Source organism: Gopherus evgoodei, chromosome 2 (assembly GCF_007399415.2).
Source record: "Gopherus evgoodei ecotype Sinaloan lineage chromosome 2, rGopEvg1_v1.p, whole genome shotgun sequence".
Taxonomy (NCBI): domain Eukaryota; kingdom Metazoa; phylum Chordata; order Testudines; family Testudinidae; genus Gopherus; species Gopherus evgoodei.
In genome coordinates, this window is record NC_044323.1 from 77,609,174 (window position 1) to 77,629,983 (window position 20,810).

The following is a 20,810-nucleotide window of genomic DNA, read 5'->3' on the forward strand; positions in this document are numbered from 1 at the left end:
TGTACCACACTGCCCTGGGTCTGTCACAGGTGACACATTACTCCTGCAGGGTTTGTCTTTAGCCTCAAATAGCTAAAGTTACCATTCAATTGTTGGCAACCATAGATATTTTAAGCACAAAATATAGTGGTCTTGTCTACACACCAAATTTACACCAGTGTAACTAAACTAACACATCTGTGTTGGTGGAAGCTCAAAGTGAAAACAAAGGATTTATAACTAACCTCTTTTATAGCCTTAACAATGGTGTTCCATATTAAGAGTACACAAGTGCAGTGTGCAACTCATCAAGTGCCCTGCTATGCACTGGAATTCACAGATCCAAGATAAGCACCCAGACTCACTATGCATTGTGTGGGGAGGGGTACATAAGATAGGCAGCTCCCCCCTCAGCTTGTGAACACTTAAGTAGCCAATAAGAAATGCCAAGGGGCAGGGCCTAACTCCAAATTGGAGGGAGATGCCGTCTCCTTTGCTCAGAATTCTGACATGAATCCTCAGCTGAAATTAGGCACCTAAGACAGCTCAGCTGCACGGGGAGGGGGAAGAGAGAATAGAGAATGAAAGCCTATCCCTTTTACAGCCCAGTAGTTAGGGTAGTGTCCTGCAACATGGAAGACCTGTTTTTAAGTCCCTGCTCTGCCTGATTTGAAGCAGGGACTTGAAACCAGGTCTCCCACATCCCAGGAGTGTGCCCCAACCACCTGGCTACTCTGTATCTCAGTCTCTTCTGAAGCTGTTCCGTGCTGTAAAAATAAGTATTTATGGGGCCAGAAGAAAAGTGAGTGATTGATAGTCTAGTGGTTAGGGCATTCACTTTGGCTATGGGAAGAGTGAGGTTCAAGTTCATGTTGTAAATCAGGGCTTCAAACTTGGGTTTCCCTCATCCCAAGTACCCCAGCCACCAGCCAGACCCAAAAATTCCCTGTTTCTTGTGCAGGTTAAGCATGCACTGAGCACTTCTACTGGGACCGGCCCTGCCTCGAGTGACAGTCCTGTCAGGACTTAAGTAGGAGCTCCACTGCTGAGCAGCTAGATGACATTGTGCATACCCAACCAGCAGAAATTTAGGCACCTAGAGGAATAGTGGGCAGCTGAGTGATGGTTTTGTAAATGTCAGTACTGCCTAACTATTTCTTAAGGCTAGATTTGCAAAAAACGTTCCTATCTGTTTCAACCAACCACCATCACTGTTTGATAAGTGATACTAGAGCAGAAGAGATTTTATTTCACCCCCCAGTGTAGAATGAATAGTCTGATTAGCAGTATATAAAGTTGACATGGAAAACAAAGTTTATGCACCAATCAAGATGTCATTTTTATTAACTGGATTTTCCATTTCTGTCACACATCATGAATGTTTATACAATGAAGAAAGCCAAACATTGCTGGAAGCAACCGACAAGATCAGCTGATATTTCTGTACCCTCTTAACACACACATTCTTTCTTGGTGAGAAGTTATTTAATTCTGTTCTATTTTATTTTTACTGCTACTCTTAAAATTCTGTGTCAAGATTGTCACATCTTAAATACAGATAAAGTTGCTAAAGGTACATTTATATATACACACGGAGAAAAATACAAGACTAATTGTTTTTCCACAATATTTAAATTTATACACTACCATAACTATATGCAACTTTTAAAGACAGGTTAAGGGGTACAAGAAACTGTTTACTTGCTCTAAATAGTTTGGTCCAATATTATTTTAATGTAGTGGTTATTCTCGCCCTTCCTTTTACATGACAACATAATATAACATACAACACATGCACAATCATTCACCTATGAACAAATGGATAAAAGGACAACACTCAGACTAACTTCTGTACACCCAGAAGTTCAACCAACCATACACAACTAATAAGGCTCTAATACAGCTATGCAGCATAAATGGTCAACACTGCTGTTCTAAAGTGAGCACCATATATACATCTGTATATAAAAACATTGGAAACAAAATACACCTGGGGTTAGTTAAAAGGTGCCATTCCAAGGCTGTACATAATATCAGGAAAGTATTTACAATACTTGGAAAAAAAAGCTGCAATAGTTTATTGCCAATGCCCTTTATAAACTTCTCTCTTACTTTTAATAAAGATGTTATGCTCACTGTCTGTGAACCACACATCTTATTTCTGGCCCTTTATAAGATCCCTGTTCAAAAATATCAAGCAAATGTGTTCTATGGCTTCACCCACACATCTCTTCTTGTAGCTTTCAATTTATAAATATCACACTCACTGAACTGCAACTGTAGCTTAAAACTGAAAAGTTCCATAAAGTAAAATGTTTATCACTTGTTTTGTTTAGGGAGCAGAATCTATAATCCCTAGCTAGGCTAGGCAGTAAAAGTATCCTGTGCGATGTAGACTGTCCTAACAAAATGTATCATACTAATTAAGAAAAGCCAGTGTGAACTACAGAAATGATGACCAAATGTAATGCAGTTCTTTGGTGCTCTACTCGCTCTACAGTGTACATGAAATGCATTGTATTTGACCATTTCGTAAATGTTACAATATGCTAAACAGTGTAAACTCCTTTCAGACATTCAATGTCTGGCTGGGGTGCTGCTACATAATACCACCAATTTTTACTAGCATTGCTTTGAAGACCCAGTGCACAGCATGAAAAAATAAAACAAACATTCTTGCCCTTCCCAAAATTAGGGATCTGCAATATATTTTATTCTAGATAATAAAATTCCACAAAAGTTAGTTCATCTGGTCAAAAGTAATCTTTTGTATAGAAATATTCTAAAGCACGAATTTGCCATTATTTCAGTGGCAATGGGGACACAAAATGGAAAAGCTAATAGCTTTAAAGAATGCAGAAGGATATTTTCTTCTGTGCCAATTTTTAGTTTTTGTACATATTGGACTTGATTTTAATAGAAAACAAGATTATTGAGGGAAATTAACAGAACATAGTAAATACAGGAGACAACACAACATATTAAGTCCTGACAAAGGCCAAAAAGTCTAATGATGAGGAAAATTTATATCAGACAATACTGATTAATTTAAATCTGCATCCAATTATTTAAACATTTTCCATTCTTTATTGCATTTTGAGATCTAAGAGTCACACTTAGAATAAGAAATGCTAAAATATTTAAGGTAATTGTCATGATAGACTACTAATAACGGAGATAATGTATACAAACTATTTATTTTCAGTTAGAATGTAAAAACTCAGAAGTAGACTTTATAACTTACCTTTGTTATATTAAAAAAGATTGTCTGCATGTAATATCAACATATTTCTATGGGAAAAAGCTGCCTTACAAATCTAGTTGCTTTTTAAAAAATCTTGCCTATAGAAAAACAAGATCTTTTCAGTTTGATTTTGAGCCACAATTTTAACCATATAGCTTAAGACAAATAGGTGTGGGTTTAAAATCATAGTTTAAGATCACTAATTTTCAGTGCATCTTTGCTTTGTACAAGCCTTGGAACATGTGAAAGCTCCCTGAAGAGTTTTCAGCATCAAAACATTATTGCTTTGGTTCTGTTTCAGACACACAGAAGTATGCCACATATTTTAGATATCACAGAAGGTCAGAACAAGAATTAACATTTCACAAGCAAACAAAAGCTTCTCTCTGTCTCTAGTTTAAGTGCAGAAGATGAAATTTCCAAGTGCCAAATTTACATTAGGATCCAGATATACATTAATTTAATCCAGATCTTCCATAGTAAAATTATACATGTAAAAATTACACAATAAAATAGTCTATTATGTTGGGAAAGAAAGATGTATTGGCTAGCAGCATGCACAAAGACCATGCATTGTCATACCATCAAGCAAACACAAAATTAAAATGTAATAAATAACTGCTCATAAAACCCACTTTAAAATATTAAGACAAAAAATGGGGTTCATTGAAATAAGGTGTTCACAGTTCTGAACAGGAAGAATGGTGTTGTCAAGTAGATCGAGCTATTAAGTCAGGTCATTGTCAAATGACATGACAACAACTAGTTTGACTGGAGGTACACAGCAGTCCCTCCTTGGGGTTCCGCTGAATATTCACAGATATAGTCTTTTCGCAGAGAGGTAGTTGTAGCACGTTATTTTTCAAGTTCTTACTCTTTATCCGTTCCAACTCATTTGCTGTGTCTGACATTTGTTCAGAAAAGAATTTTATGCTGCCCAAAGATGAAGCTGGGTTTGCACTCCCACTAGAACTTATGCACATTTTCCACATTGATTTCTCTTGCACTTTCACACTGGAAAATGACAGATTGTTTTGAGGATCAATAATGTATTTAGTGCTGCCATGAATCTGGGAACCTAAGCAAAGGCTCATCAATTTTAGGCTTTCAACAAGGTCGCCTGCACTTCTAGAAGATAACTGCATTGAGTTTCCAGATCCAGCACATCTACGAGTAGAACCTGAAGTGTTATTAGTGCTACCACCGGAGCCCGTGGAGGGACTTCCCCCATTTTTGTTGTTATCACTAGGGCTTGTTTTGTCTACACCTCCATTTCCATTGCTTGGTTTGCTCTGTCCACCACCATCTCCCTGGTTTCCAGGTGGCCCTTCACTACTATCCCGTCTATGCCAGGAGTATGTAAACCCACTATCTTTATCTAGCCGTCTCCTACTTTCTGAGTCATCATCACTAGTTTCTGAGCTACTGCAGCTAGACCCCCGACCCTGGCTTTTCCTTCTGTGGTAGCGCTTATGCACTGTGCTAGGTGAAGCAATATTCATTTTTAACCTGCTAAGCTTTGGGGGTAAGTTCTCATCCATGTCAAACTCATCATCTGACTCCCCTTCCTCAAAGATTTGATTGAGGACTGGTGCACTCTTCCTGGAAGTGAGACGATTTGTAACTGAAGGCTTGCGGCGCAAAACAACTTGAGTTGAAAGAGAAATGGGTTTCTTATCTTCTTCATCTTCCTCTTCATCTTCTTCTACTCTAAACAAGCACTTCCGCCCACTAGTAGTGGGTTTTAAGCTCACTGAAGGAACCACTGAAAGTGCTGGCCCAGCTAATTCAGGGATATCCTCTTTCTTTGCTGAATCGCCAAGTGCCTTACTTCTGTGACCATTAAGAATATTTTCAGCAGTGCGAGCTGGAGACTGAGGAACAGTTGCATGGGAGAGAGGAGAAGCTGTAAGGTCATCCTCCAGGTCCTGTGGTACATCGATTTTTGTTGGCCATGATTGCCTAGGTAAGAGATTGTGAAGGGGAAAAAAAAGGAGTAAAATTAGATTTGATTGACAGCTAAAGAATACACAATATCAAATCTTCACAGTACATAGAGATCATAAAGGCCATAGCAATTATCCTACTTGGCAAGCCAGTACAATTTATAAATATCTATTTTAAAGAAAACTTAAGAAAAATGATAAGTATAATTTAAGTTGCCAATTTAGAGATCTGAAAAATCCATGACAGCTCTCAGAAAACAAAAATGGAAAAAAATCTTTCTTTAAAGTCACAGAAAACACTAAATCAAATGTTTGTGGGAGGTCTAGAATCAGTAGGGACTAAGCAGGGAGGGTCCTGTTTTTGGAGCTTTTCAAACACAATCTAAGGTTGATGGTATTGTAGACAAGGTTAATCTGGAGCTTTTTTATTCTTCCCAGTTTTCACTCAACAATATAAAAGCCATATTTGCTCAGACATGTTGCGAGTTTTACTAAATCAATTTCTGCTAGTCATTTCAATATTCAACCAACAAGTCATATGAGCCCAGGCACCAAATAAAATATGATACTTTCAAAGACATTTTATCTGTAAGTGAATGGAACTTTGAATGTAAAACAAATGTATTCAGCGTGAACCTCAAATCAAAGCAGTTATGAAAGAACTGACACTTTGAAAGGTCGCAGAAGAGTTTTTCAACTAAAGGTTGGGGGAAGCCAACAAGTGCAGAGGAGCACACGGTCAGGACAGACACCCCTTTAATAAATACTCCTCTAATGGATGTTACTTCAGTAAAGAAGAGAGGATAGAAGTTGATAAAGTACAAGTAGGAGCTCAATAGAAACAGTCAACAACGAAAAAAGAGTCCCATTCAATTACATCCCGTGAAGACAGATAAATATTAAGATGGGTGAACTTAGAATATTGATATACTTGACATCACAGAAACTTGGTGGAACAAAGATAATCAATGAGATACAGTAATGCCAGGGTACAAAATATATAGGAATGACAGAGTAAGTTACACTGGTAGGGGAGTGACACTATATATGAAAGAGAACAGAGAGTCAAATATAGTAAAAATCCTAATTTAATCACAGTACCATAGAACAGTCACAAGAGTGAAATACCTGCAAACTGCACAGAAACTTTAAAAAGAGGCTCAAACTAAATATATACCCCAAATAAAAAAACAAAACAGTAAGACCATCAAAAAATGCCATCATGCTAAAAGAGGCAGTTTGAGACAACAAGACATCTTGTAAAAATTGAAAATCAAATCCTACTGAGGAAAATACAGAGGAGCATAAATTCTGTCAAGTGTAAAAGTATAACTAGGCTGGCCAAAAAAGAATCTGAAGCACAACTATAAGAAAACACAAAAACTAATAGCAGTTTCTTTTGTTAAGTACTTCAGAAACAGGAAACCTCCCAAACAATCAATGGGGCTACTGAACGGTCAAGGAGCATTCAAGGAAGACAATGTCATTGCGGAAAAGCTAAATGAATTCTTTGCATCAGTCCTCACTGCAGAGGATCTGAGGGAGATACCTACACCTGAGCCATTCATTTTATGTGACAAAGTTGAGGAAATGTCTCAGATTGTTTCAGTGGTAGCCGTGTTGGTCTGTATCAGCAAAAAAACCGAGGAGTCCTTGTGGCACCTTCGAGACTAACAAATTTATTAGGGCATAAGCTTTCATGGGCTAGAACCCACTTAATCAGATGTATGAAGTGAAAAATATAGGAGCGAGTATAAATACATGAAAGGATGGGGGTTGCTTTACCAAGTGTGAGGTCGGTCTAACAAGATAAATCAATTAACAGCAGGATACCAAGGGAGGAGAAATAACTTTTGAAGTGTTAAGAGAGTGGCCCATTATAGACAGTTGACAAGAAGGTGTGAGCAACAGTAGGGAGAAATTAGTATTGGGGAAATTAGGTTTAGGTTTTATAATGACCCAACGACTCCCAATCTTTATTCAGGCCTAATCTGATGGTATCCAGTTTGCAAATTAAAATTCCAGTATGCGGCTTCACGTTGGAGTCTGTTTTTGAAGTTTTTTTGTTGAAGAATTGCCACTTTGAGGTCTCTTATTGAGTGACCAGAGAGACTAAAGTGTTCTCCTACTGGTCTTTGAATGTTATGATTCCTGATGTCAGATTTGTGTCCATTTATTCTTTTGCGTAGAGACTGTCCAGTTTGGGCAATGTATATGGCAGAGGGACATTGCTGGCACATGATGGCATACATCACATTGATAGATGTGCAGGAAGTTTTGGAACAAACTGATAAATGAAACAGTAATAAGTCACCAGGTCCAGATGTTATTCATCAAAGAGTTTTGAAGGAACTCAAATACGAGTCTGCAGAACTACTAACTGTGTTATGTAACCCATTGCTTAAATCAGCCTCCGTACCAGATGATTGGTGCATAGCTAATGTGACACTGCTATTTTAAAAAGACTCCAGACGTGATCCCGGCACTTACAGGTAGTTAAGCCTAACTTCAGTATCAGACAAATTGGTTGAAACTGTTGTCAAGAACAGAATTAACATAGATAAACACAACCTGTGAGCGAAAAGTCAACAAGGTTTTTATAAAAGGAAATCATGCCTCACCAATCTATTAGAATTCTTTGAGGGGGTCAACAAGCACATGGACAAGGGAGATGTGGAGAAAGTCTCTGACAAGGTCCCTCACCAAAGGCTCTTAAGCAAAGTAAGGAGTCATGGGATAAGAGGGAAGGTCCTCTCATGGATCATTAACAGATTAAAAGACAGAAAACAAAGAGTAGGAATAAAGGATCAGTTTCAAAGTGGAGAGAAGTAAATAGCAGCTCCCCACACACAAGGATCTGTACTGGGACTTGTGCTATTCAGCATACTCATAAATGATCTAGAAAAGGGGTAAACAGTGAGGTGGTAAAGTTTGCAGATGATACTAAATTACTCAAATAGTTAGGTCCAAAGCAGACTGTGAAGAGTTACAAAGGGATTTCACCAAACTGGGAGACTGAGCAACAAAATGACATATGAAATTCAGTGTTGATAAGGGCAAACTAATGCACATTAGAAATAACAATCCCAACTATACATACAAAATGATGGGGTCTAAATTAGCCGTTACCACTCAAGAAAGATCTTGGAGTCATCATACATAGTCTCTGAAAACATCTTCTCAGTGTGCAGTGGCAATTCAAAAAGCTAACAGAATATTAGGAACCAGTGGGAAAGGGAAAGATAAGAAGACAGAAAATATTATGCCAGTCTATAAATCCATTGTATCCCCACATCTTTAATACATGCAGTTCTGGTCATCTTATCTGAAAAAAAGATATATCAGAATTGGAAAAAGTACAAAGAAGGGTGACAAAAATTATTAGAGGCATGGAACAGTTTCCACATGAGGACAAATTAAAAAGACTGGGGATTTTTCAGCTTGGAAAAGAGAAAACTGAGGGGAGATATAATAGAGGTCTATGAAATCATGAATGGTATGGAGAAAGTAAATAAGAACCCAAAGAAATTCATAAGCAGATTTAAAATAAAGATGAGGAAGTACTTCTTCAGTCAACCTGTGGAACTCATTGCCAGAGAATGTTGTGAAAGCCAAAAGTATAACTGGGTTCAAAAGAGAATTAGATAAACTCAGGGAGGATAAGTCCATCAATGGCTATTAGCCAAGATGGTCACAGATGGAACCACACGCACTGGATGTCCCTAAACTCTGACTGCTAGAAACTGGGATTGTTTGACCAGGGGTGGATCACTCAGTAAAGTGCACGGTTCTGTTCAATCCCTCTGAAGCATCTGGCACCAGCCACTGGTGAAAGACAGGCTACTGGAAATGGACCATTGGTCTGACCCAGTAAGATTCTCAGTGCATCAGAGCAGTCCTTGGTTCACCTGAGGATGGGTTACATTTGTGGCTTTCTGACACAAACTGGGAGGTGGGGAGGTAGTGGTATTCTTCTGTGCTCCACCCGCATCAGACACTGGACACAGTTGATTATGCAGATGTTCGAACTATGTGTATGCATGCTCTCTCTGCTTAGCTCCATTTAGTGGGGTCCAATGAGCTCTACTAGACTCCTCCTTTATTTGAGGGCAGAAAAAGTGGTGATGTCTTCCAAAGCCACTCACTGGGGGGTGCTCCTGTGGAAATGTTCAGACTAGAATCTTCTCCTTTCTGATGTACTTTAGTGACTTTGACATTTAAAGTATGATTGGCAACTGAGTTAGCACTCAGTGAGATGAATGGGACAGTTCAGACTTCTCAGAGGTGTTGTTTCAGGATCTGCAAACTTAGGAAAATGTCACTACCCATTAATGATGTTTTCAAGAACAAGGTGGAAGTATGTGTGATAAACAGATAGTTACGGGTTAATGTCTCTTTTACCTGTAAAGGGTTAACAAGCTCAGTGAACCTGGCTGACACCTGACCAAAGGACCAATTGGGGGACAAGATACTTTCAAATCTTGGTGGAGGGAAGTCTTTGTTTTGTGCTGTTTGTTTTGTTCTTTGTTCTCTCTTGGGGCTAAGAGAGGCCAGACGTGCAACCAGGTTTCTCCAATCTTTCTGAAATAGTCTTTCATGTTCAAAATAATAAGTATTAGTTAGAAATGGCAGATTAGATTTATGTTTGTTTTCTTTATTTGCAAATGTGTATTTTGCTGGAAGAGTATTTTACCTCTTTGCTGTAACTTGTATCTTAGGCTAGGGGGGAGTGAGTCCCTCTCGTCTATGTATAAGCTTAGACCCTGTAAACATTTTCCATCCTGGTTTTACAGAGATAATTTTTATTTTCTCTTTCTTTAATTAAAAGCTTTCCTTTTTAAGAACCTGACTGATTTTTTTCCCTTGTGTAAGACCCAAGGGGATTGGGTCTGAACTCACCAGGGAGTGGTGGGGGGAAAGAAGAGGGGGAAAGGTTAATTCCTCTCTTGTTTTAAGATTCAAGGAGTTTGGATCACAGTGATCTCTCAGGGAAAGTCTGGGAGGGGGAAAGGAGGGGGAATGGTTTATTTTCCCTTGTTTTAAGACCCTGTTTTGGTTGGTGGCAGCGTTATCAGATCTAAGCTAGGAATTAAGCTTAGAAGGGTACATGCAGGTCCCCACTTTTTTGGATGCTAAAGTTCAAAGTGGGAATAATACCTTGACAGTATGAAAGGGCCCTTACATTGTAACAGTTGAATCTGAGCCCTGAGTACCGCAGTCACAAAGTCCCCCTACGTTGTGTCAGGTTGTAATAGCACACTGGGGAGCATGCTGCAGCCTTACCTCCTCCCAACCCCTATGTTGGCTTCACGCTATTTAGGAAGTTTCCCTCAACAGAGAACTATTGGAGCTGGCTGGGGAGCTGGCCCTCAATACAATTTTAGTATTAGTATGTGTTATCAAGGTCTCCCTCTAGCCTGTAACATGCCATTCATTCTGTTAGCAACTTTTAATTAAAGTAAGAACAAGCTAGAGTTCTGATATGTTGCATGCAGGGTATTTTAAAATGCTATTCTACAAACAGCACTAGTTTACAAAACAGAGCTTAAAATATAAACTAGAGACAATGAATATCTAAATGAATATCTAGAAAACGAATATCTAAAATATCTGCAAAAACATACAGTGATTTCAGAATGGACTGTGGTGTCAATGAAATAGGAGCTTTGAGACATTGTGTGTTGTAAGCGATAAAGATAAAAAGGAGAACAATGGAATCTTGATAGTAACATCATCATAACCATCATATAACTAGGCAACATTTTACTGTCATGAATTACAACAGGAAAATAGCTACTGTATAATTTCTACAACAATTTTCTTATTTATTTTCTATGATTTCCAATAGGTTTGAGATGAGAGAAAAGCTCCAGCCTGTGGGTCAGATAAGTTATTTGGAAACATTTTTAAATGCAAAATCTAAGTTATGCAACAGTCTGTCTTCTTCCCTACAAGGTCTTTATTTTGGTAGATCTTTTGGAACGAGGACAATATCTACACAACTAGTAACGCTCTCAAAACTACTTGGAACTGTAAGAGCCAACTATCCGTAAAAGTATGTAGCTCTGCTTGTCACATGGAGCAAAGGAATATTTGCAGGGCAGGCATTAAGCAAACTACTCCAAGCATTTCTACCAACTCACCTCAGTCTTGATATAAAAGAACCTTACTTACTTCAGTTCTTGACATCTAAGCAGACACTACCAGGTATAATGAAATATTAATATGGACCAAAAAAAATATTTCAACTCAGAATTCCAGAACTGCAAACCTCCCAACATTTCAGGTTGGTAAAGCAGGACAGGTCCTGCCTCTGATGGGTGGGGAATTGACTGCAGCCGGAGGAGGAGGGGTTGCACTGCAAGCCTATCCTGCACTCACCCCACAGCTGTCCCATTCCATGGGGCTGCCTGGGCTCAATTCCCCTCTCCAGTGGTTGGCCTGGGAGTGTTGGGGGAGAAAGAGAAATATGGCCAGGGCAAATCTGAGTGAGTGGTACTGCAACTCCATGTGCCACATCCAGGTTGCAACGCCTGGAGCAGGGAACCAAATCCCATCAGCTCCAGAGGACAAGAGCCACTTCAACTGGGACTGGAGTTTTGCAGGACAGTCCTGCAAAAACCAGGATTGTTGGGAGGTCTGAAAGTCAGTGCTATAAAACTTAATCTTTTAACAACATTGTCATTTGAAGGCATATTCAGGGCTTTCAGTTTATGGTGTTAAGTTTTTTTGAATGTTCTAACAGTAAACACTGAAAAAATTGAGTATTCTATTTGGATTTATTTTGAAAAATGCACAGATTCTTTCATCTTAGTTCATGTAAAATAAGAATAGGGTATCCTGGGAGTGTCAGAATGAAAGGCCATGGTACCACAGTAGGAGAGAAGTAATCTCTTCATCAGCAAAATTAAAATGATTTAGGGGTTTATAGATAAAAATGAACACTTAACTGCATGCAGCAATAAACTGTCAGCCAGTGCAGACCATACAGTACAAGCATGTTTCCTGCAGCAAAGACCACTAAGCGAGCTCACTGAAGTTTTCAGTAGGCTTTGGAAGAAGCTGCATACAGCGTGTAGTGCCACCAAAACTGTAAACCTAGATCAGAAACAGCAGGAAAACTCCTCCAGTCAAAGGAACTGAACTAGTTCTTCAAATGTATCCCCCAGTCTACAATTTCAGCCTTGTATGGGTTGAGTCTCAGTTAATTAGCCCTCAACTGCACCAGCTGGCTTCAATGAAATGGGGATATAAAATGGAAAGATATCACAATCCACATCTCCCCATTGTTCTTCCTATTGACTCCCTATATATGTTGACAAAATGGAATCCTGCATGACAAAACCCTTGGAACAGAAGAACAATTGCCCAATATCATCCTTGGAGATAAAAGTATGGAGCCTCTCAGGAGTATTTTCATTTCCACCCATTAGAGTCCAGACCTGGGTTAACAATTCTGAAGGCAGGCAACAGATCAAAAAGAATCAGCACAGGCACCTGATTTTCATCCATCACTGGAAGGAGGTTAACTACCACCACTCTCTACTATACCTCAGCCTTAAAGAGACAGTCACTGGGGAAGGGAGGGAACCAAAGATTTAAAGAATACAAATATTGATGGAACTACCTCAGCACAACCTCCGTAATCTTTCCAAAAATGATAATCAAGACAGGGCAATAACTCAAAGATGATTCTCAAAGTCAACAGATCCTTGCTCAGGGAACCTAACAGCAGCAGGCTTGCTACTTAAATCTCATCCAACACATTAATGCCACCAAACAAAACTCAGAGCTTAGGGGAAGAAGGGACCTATTCCCCTCCCCCCTCGGAACATTTTAAATATAGCGGAAACTTTCAATTTGGCACGTTCATACTAAAATCCTCTCTGCTTCTTTCTTCAGCATGAATTTGAACCTAAACTTGAAAATGCAAAAGAATTAAAGGCTTTCAGGTTACTTGAAGGTCTGCAGCAAATGGCAGGGTGGGTGAACAAACTGATACCAGCTATATACACAAAAGCAGAAGCAGATTTCTCCTATCTTTGCCACATGAGATGGAGCTATCACAGATTTCAGAAGCCTTATGAAGGTTATTAAATTTTTTACTCCTGAGGGAATTCTCCCCAAAAAATTAAGTGTACATTTTTTTAAAATTCTGCTATTTTTTTCAAATTCTATTTGTCAATAAATAAATGTGGCTCCAACATGGCTGTGGAGAGCACAGGCCACTGGCTGCATTGAGGTGGGAGATCACCCTGAAGTCCCCACCTCTCCCAATACAGGGACTTGGCAGTGAGGCTGCACCTGACCCTGACACAGTGCAAGGGCTGGGCCTGCCCCAGCAACATCCCGGGGTCCTGCCCCTCTGTGCCAGGTGCACCGGGCATCGCTAGGCAGGCTCAGTCCAGCAGGATCCAAGTGTGGAGGGGCTTAGTGTGGGGGGGATCAAGGGGGTGTGCGGTGAGAGGTTTCTGTGTGGGGCAGCCTGGGTGCGGGAAGCTTAGTGGGAGATCTGGATGCACAGGGGCTCATTGGGGGGTTCTGGGTGCAGGGGAAGTGGGACTCTGCAGAGGATCCAGGTGATAGTGGTTGGGCTCAGTGGGGGTCCACATGCTGGGGGAGTGGGAGTCCAGGTTTAGCTGGTTAGGACGTAGTGGGGTGGGGGTCTGGGTATGAGAGGCTTATTGGAGGGGTCCAGGTGTAGGGGCTAGGGCCTGTCAGGGTGAGTGTTTGATGGGCCTGCTTAACAGGGGAGTCCCAGCTGTTGGCGAGGGGATGCCACATGCCAGACTCCCGCTTCCCCCTTTGATTCCCCTATCCCCTTTTCTTCTCCATCTCCCTCCCCTCAATGCCACATTCCCCTCCCCCTGCCCTATTCCACCCCTCTTCCTTCCCCACTGCCTCTTTCCCTCACCCTTCACCCCCTTATCCAGTCCCACCGCTGGCACCCACTGTTCCACAGAAAACAGGAAGGCTCCCAGTACACAGATGGAGAGCCCAACTGGCACTAGGACCCAGGAGGATGTGTTCAGCTGCAGAGTCAGAGGAGCCAGAGACACAGCCTCAGAGCTGGACAGCTCTGCGTTTGCAGAAAGGGAGGACGCGGCAGTGGCACATAACCCCGTGTGCCCCCCCATGCTTCACCTCTCACACAACCTCCCCCCGCTCCCCCCAAAAAACTGCACATGGTCAAGCCCCACGTGGCTTCTCTTTGCCTCCCAGCCGTTTTCTGCAGGGAAAAGAAGGAAATCTGCGGGGGGGGGGGGAGGACTGTTTTCTGCAAGCGCACCGTCCTGCAGAATCCCCCCAGGAGTAATTTTAATAGGATTATTTAGATCAGGCCTGCACAACTCGTAAAGCGGCGAGGGCCACATTACTCCCAAGAAAACAGCTGAGGGCAGAAACCTGGCCCCGCGGAAACATTTCCCCTCCCCCCCCCCGGCCCAGCGGAAACACTGTGCCCCAGCACCGCCCAGCCCTGCAGAAACAAACCCTCCTTTCCCAGTGCCGCCCCACCAAAACAGCTGTGGGCCAAAAAGGAAGGTTGGGGGTGGGGAGGTGATACTTGATTTTAAATCAACCAGGGGCTCCCAGCTGAACAGCTGGCTGGGAGCCCTCAGGGTCAAATTAAAGAGCCCGGGGCTCCAGCGGCTGCAGGAACCCAGAGCTTTGTGGGGCTGGGGCAGGGATTTAAAGGGCCCAGAGCTCCTGCTGCTGAGGGGAGCCCAAGCCCTTTAAATCCCAGCCCCAGCGCATCCGCTGGAGCCGCCGCCAGGATTCAAAGGGCTCTGGGCTGCCCATGGCGGCGGGGAGCCCTGAACCCTTTAAATCTCAGCCACAGCCGAGAATCTCTGCGGGCAGCTCAGAGCCCTATGAATCCTGGCCACGGCTGAGATTTAAAGGGCTGTGGGGAGCCCAGAGCCTTTGAATCCCGTCTGCAGCTGGCAGGGCCGGCTTTAGGAAGTGCGGGGCCCAATTCGAACATTTTCGGCGGGGCCCAGCAGGGATGACGAAAGAAAAAAAAAATGTAAAAAAAAAGCCTTTCATTTCTTAGCAACCGGTTCCCTATAAAAAGTTCTGCCGCAGTATGTATTTTTTGTACCAATTGGGTTACCATACGTCCGTATTTTCCTCCTGGATGGCGATTTAAGATCCAAAAAGCCTAACATGTCCGGGAAAGTACAGATGTATGTTAACCCTACCTAAAGTTCTTTTTTAAAAAGATGTGTCTGAACTAGAAATGAACTCCACCACTCCCTGAAGGTGTGCTAGGATGCACGTGTGGGTCCCAGCTGCTCCCTGCCCACCTCATTGAAGCAGGTGTGCAGGGTTACTTCCCTGGGAACTACAGGGCACCAGTGGACATGGGGCTGGCTGGAGGTGGGGGGGAGGTGGCTGGAGGTAGGGTCTGGCTGCAGGCTGGGCAAGGGGTGTGGGGCAGGCTGGAGACGGCATGTGGGATGGGCTGGCTGGCTTCAGGCAGGGCCACAGGAGGGGTGCGGCATGGGTTAGCAGGGCTGGAGACAAAGGAGTGCAGGACTGGCTGACTTCAGGCAGGGGGGTGCGGCAGGGGTTGGCTGGAGACAGGGAAGGGGGTGCAGGGCTGGCTGGAGACGGCTTGGTGCAGGGCTGAAGGCAAGGCATGGGGTGAGGGGCTGGCAGGAGACGGGCTGGCTGTGGGTAGCGGGTGCAGGGCTGGCTGCAGACAGGAACTGGTGCAGGCAGGGCAGGAGGTGCGGCAGGGGTTGGCTGCGGGCAACTGGTGCAGGTACAGGGGGTACAGCCCATCCTGTATGGTGAGTGCCCCCTCCTCCTACCTCCCCCATCAGGGTAGCAGTAGCAGCCCGTAGCTCAGGAGCTATTTAAAGGGCCTGAGGCTCCCCTGCTTCCACTGCCCCAGCCCTGTAAATAGCTGCAGGAGCCCTGGGGAAATGGTAGGGCTCCAGGGGCTATTTAAAGGACCAGGGCAGCAAAGGCATCTGGAGACACCCCCCCCTCGCTACCCCTGGGCTCTGGGGGCTATTTAAAGACCCCGTGGCTCCCCTTCTTCTACCACCCCAGCCCTTTAAATAGCCACGGGAACCCTGGGGAAGTGGTGGGGCTCCGGTGACTATTTAAAGGGCCGGGGCAGTAGAAGCGTCGGGAACCCCGGACTTTTTAAATAGCCCCCAGAGCCCCACAGCCCTACCCCAGGGCTCCAGAAGTGGTGCTCTGGTGGCAATTTAAAGGGTCTGGGAGCCACAAGCCTTTTAAATTGCCCCCTGGGGAAGCTCAGCCACCCCGCTACAGCGCACTGGCTTTTGCCGGTACACCGTACTGGGGCGTGGGCATGTGGCCCTCTTAGGGGCGGGCTGATTCAGGGGAATTGGTTGAATTGGCCTAAAGCCGGCCCTGGCGGCTGAGATTTAAAGGGCTCTGGGCTCTCTGCAGCTGCGGGCAGCCCAGAGCCCTTTGAATCCCGGCTGCGGCTGAGATTTAAAAGGCTCTGGACTCCCCGCGGCTGTGGGCAGCCCAGAGCCTTTTGAATCGCGGCCGCAGCTGAGATTTAAAGAGCTCTGAGCTCCCGGCCGCTGCAGGCAGCGCAGAGCCTTTTGAATCCTGGCCGCGGCTGAGATTTAAAGGGCTCTGAGCTCCCCGCCGCTGCGGGCAGCCCAGAGCCCTATGAATCCCGGCTGCGGCTGAGATTTAAATGGCTCTGGGCTCCCAGCCGCTGCGGGCAGCCCAGACCCCTATGAATCCCAGCCGCGGCTGAGATTTAAATGGCTCTGGGCTGCCCGCCGCTGCGGGCAGCTCAGAGCCTTTTGAATCCCACCGTGGGCCACACAGTGAGCCTCTGCGGGCCGCATGTGGCCTGCGGGCCATATGTTGTGCAGGCCTGATTTAGATCAGTGTTTCTCAACCTTTTTGATATCAGGGACTGGCTTGCTGCCTTCCTAAACTGTGTCAGGTAAATCACAGGGACCAGCACCCGTCCATGAAACAGCTGTTGAGAAACACTGACAGATAAACTAAACTTACTGATCTACATTTAAAACATTTTTATTACTAAAAATCAGTTTAGCTAAGAAATAAATCAAGTAGATTGAAGACAGCCATTTCAACATGTTTCCTTAATCAATAAATACATCTAACTTATTTTAAAATTCTCAAAACGGATGTCCTTTTTAAGAGCTTCATCCTGAGAAGTACTTGAATTAACCTAGATTTACTGAAGCCCAGAACACAACCTAACAATTAAATCCTTATGTAAACGTCAGTTCAGCTTTTCCTTTATGACAGATCCCCATCAGCACTGGAATGCAATTAGGAATTACACCATCAGAATAATTTTTACAAAATGGAATTTAATGAAGTGTAAACACCACCAACAGAAGGAAATCATACCAAATCATTTCTCTATCAGACCTAATACAGGTATGACACTCTGAACATGACCTTCCCATGGCAGATACGAACATCTATTCTGAAGCTTGTTTATAGTTCAGCTACACTTCTCCCAAGACGTTGGGAACAAGCAACGAAAGAATTTATTTTTTTTAAACAAAATTATCTTGGAATTTCAAAACATTCTGATTAAATTGACTAAATCATTGAAGTGTCTAAATTCTCACCTGAACTGAGCTTTGATGTTGCTAGGGCTTGCAGATCTGGTTTGAATTTCTTTCTCCTGTTTCTCTCTCAGAATCCTCTCAGCTAGTAAGAAGTAAGTGGCAGTGATGTGATTGTATTTGTTAGTTTCCAGAGCCCTAAGGGAAACAAAAAAAATGGAACACATCACACACCAGTGATTTTCTAAAACCGAACACATAGCTGACACAACTTAGAGTGCTTCCCACAAAAAAAAGTTCCTGAAAATAGAAATTAGTATTTTTGACATCTTGAAACACGGCTTTTGGTTTATTAGAATCTGGGCAACCAAATGGCAAGTTCAATCATTAGATTTGGATACATTTAGGAAAGCATCCAAAGGCTAAATAAGTTTTTTTGTTACACATATTTAAGCAATAACAATAATCAAATATGAATGTGTGTTCCACTGACAGATAAATGCTGAGGTGAAGTGGAAACATTTAGTTTTGAAGCAGTTGGAGTAAACTCTCACATTCCCCCAGTGTTGTCATAGCAAACTTGCAACATAATTGAGCTTTTAAGGTTACTAAAGGAGTTTCCTAGATGCTATAATCTACCAGAAGATCTAAAATAATGAGTATAATGGGGTCTGCCAGGGCCCTTGAAAGTTTAAGAGGCCTTTTCGAAGCTACTGCATACATTTAATATTTTTAGAAATAAAACATTTAAAGCTTCTAAATCCTAAATTTGCCTTTTTTTAATACCCGGAAAGTCCTTAAGACATTTTGTTTTTATGAATAAAATTCTGACTCAGACTTGAAGGTCAGAAGACACCATCATGATCATCTAGTTTGACTTCCTGCACATTGCAGGCAACAGAACCTAACCCACCCACTCCTCCTCTAACAGACCTCTACCTTCTGGCTGAGTTACTGAAGTCCTCAAATCATTGGTTAAAGGCTTCAGGTTACAGAGAATTCACCATTTACACTAGTTCAAACCTGTAAGTGACCTATGCCCCATGCTGGAGAGGCAGGCAGCCCCCAGCCCAGGTTTCTGCCTATCTGACCTGGGGGAAAATTCCTTCCTAATCCCAATATGGCCATCAGTTAGACCCTGAGCATGTGGGCAAGATCCACCAGCCAGACACCTGGGAAAGAATTCTCTGTAGTAATTCAGAGCCCTCCCCATCTAGTGCCTGTCTCTGGCCAATGGGAATTTTTGCTACTGGCAGTTGTCACTAGGCAACCTGCCATTGTAGGTGATCTCCCCATACCATCCTCTCCATAAACTTATCAAGCCCAGTCTTGAAGCCAGTTAGGCTTTCTGTCCCCCTCTCCCCACCGCGCCCCTTAGAAGGCTGTTAAACGTTCACTGTTTTAAAAAAGTTTTACTGGTGCAAAGTAGATAGCTTTCCTGCAATTTGACCGGATAACAAATTCTATTTTTTTTATAACATATTAATAATTTCTGAAAAAAAATAGAAAATTTTAATTTTAAATCATTAGATGAGTAATAGTTTTCGTAACACTGTATAACAAAGCAACGTTTTCAAAAATTACTTGGAAGGAAAGCTATATTTTTTATCCCAAAATAAACTAGTTGCACAAAAACAGCCTCGCTTTTTAAGGTGACAGATATAATACAAATCAGAATAAGCATTTTACATTTTAAAGAGATCTAAGAGTTATTTAAAACCACAGAAATCTTTTATACTGATTTTTTAAAATCTTTATTCTGAGTCGGTGTCTATAGTAGCCATTTTCTCTTAAAAATTTCCCATCGTTATAAATACTTGTTAAGCTCCATTAGTAATAATACTCAGGGGAGTGTTAGTGTAGACAGTACTGTAGGCAGCCATCAGCATACCACGTGACTGAACACTATTCAGATCTAAATGAGATGTTGTTTAAAATGCTGATCGCTTGTCTATATTAGCACTCCCAAGACCGTTAGCACCAACATAACTACGGACTCAGTTTGAACATTGAGAAATTTCTAATTGTTATTTTTCCTCAACAAAATATGCCATATATGATATGATATAGTGGTGGGGAAAAGAGGGATGGAATCTATTCATCCATCCAACATTGAAATGGTGAGCACATAATGTATTTAATATTACTAATTATATAAAATATCAACAAACAAACTAAACTGTTTTATAATTAGACATTAAAGTACAAAGTAATATTTTATTAGTTTTACAACCAGAGTGTTAAAAATCCACAAAACAGATTATTTGCAGGGTGAACTCCAGAGATTAATTATGACAACAAAAAAGTTTTGTGAGGCAAGACTGCCATTTTGATAAAAAATATTAAGATTTAGATAGAAGCATTTCTGTAGAGATTCAGTACATAATTCCTGTGGTGTAACTAAGTTATACTTTATTTTGCTTTTGTGATCAAAATTTGAAATCTTAAATTGGACTTAAGTAGAATTTAAAAGTGTCTACAAAAGTTTTATAGCAGCATCTATCACACAGCTTTAAAACTGAAAGATACCTTAAAACTGTAATACAGTATTAGAAATATCTAATAAAACATGTATCAAATTTACTCTATTGACCAGTCACATGCATAAATTTCACTTGTCAGAAACTGGTTCATAACACAGCATAATTTTAAAACTTGTCTCTTTGGCTGAAAAATGGAAGTAGAACAGATGGTCAATCCTAAATTGAAGAAATGCACCAGACACCACAGTTAAACTGTGGTTCTACTCCAAAAAGTGACCCAATTGCTTCATCAATGCTTATCAAATCCTCTCAGATGGCAAGCAATTTTAACAACTGTATTTAACTACCAGCCCTGAAAATGTACTGCGTGCTCTGGCAGTTAAGTTGTGTTCTTCCTTTCTCACACATCACCAAAACACATTCTATAGGCCAAATTTTCCCTTCAGTTAACGTTTGTGCAATCCGTGTTATCTTCAAAGGCCTCAGTGAATTCAACAGGAATCTTGTCTTCCCATTAACTTGGAGTCAGTCTTTTCCATTGACTTCAGTAGGTATTGGATCAGGCTTTAAATGAGGCCTTTAGTTACACTGTACGCTATCAGTCTTCACT

At 42.0% G+C, this 20,810-nt stretch overlaps 1 protein-coding gene across 3 annotated transcripts in view; it reads right to left on the bottom strand.

Moving 5' to 3' along the window:
• Positions 1 to 1,298: 1,298 nt before the first annotated feature.
• SNRK (SNF related kinase) overlaps positions 1,299 to 20,810 on the bottom strand; it is a 97,508-nt gene continuing 77,996 nt past the window's right edge. For all 3 annotated transcript variants that reach the window (XM_030551036.1, XM_030551038.1, XM_030551037.1), the window contains 2 exons: positions 17,781 to 17,915; positions 1,299 to 5,185 (listed from right to left, as the gene is read on the bottom strand). In XM_030551036.1, coding sequence (XP_030406896.1) covers positions 3,967 to 5,185; positions 17,781 to 17,915 — 1,354 coding nt within the window. In that variant the 3' untranslated portion in view covers positions 1,299 to 3,966. The remainder of the gene's footprint in view (positions 5,186 to 17,780; positions 17,916 to 20,810) is intronic.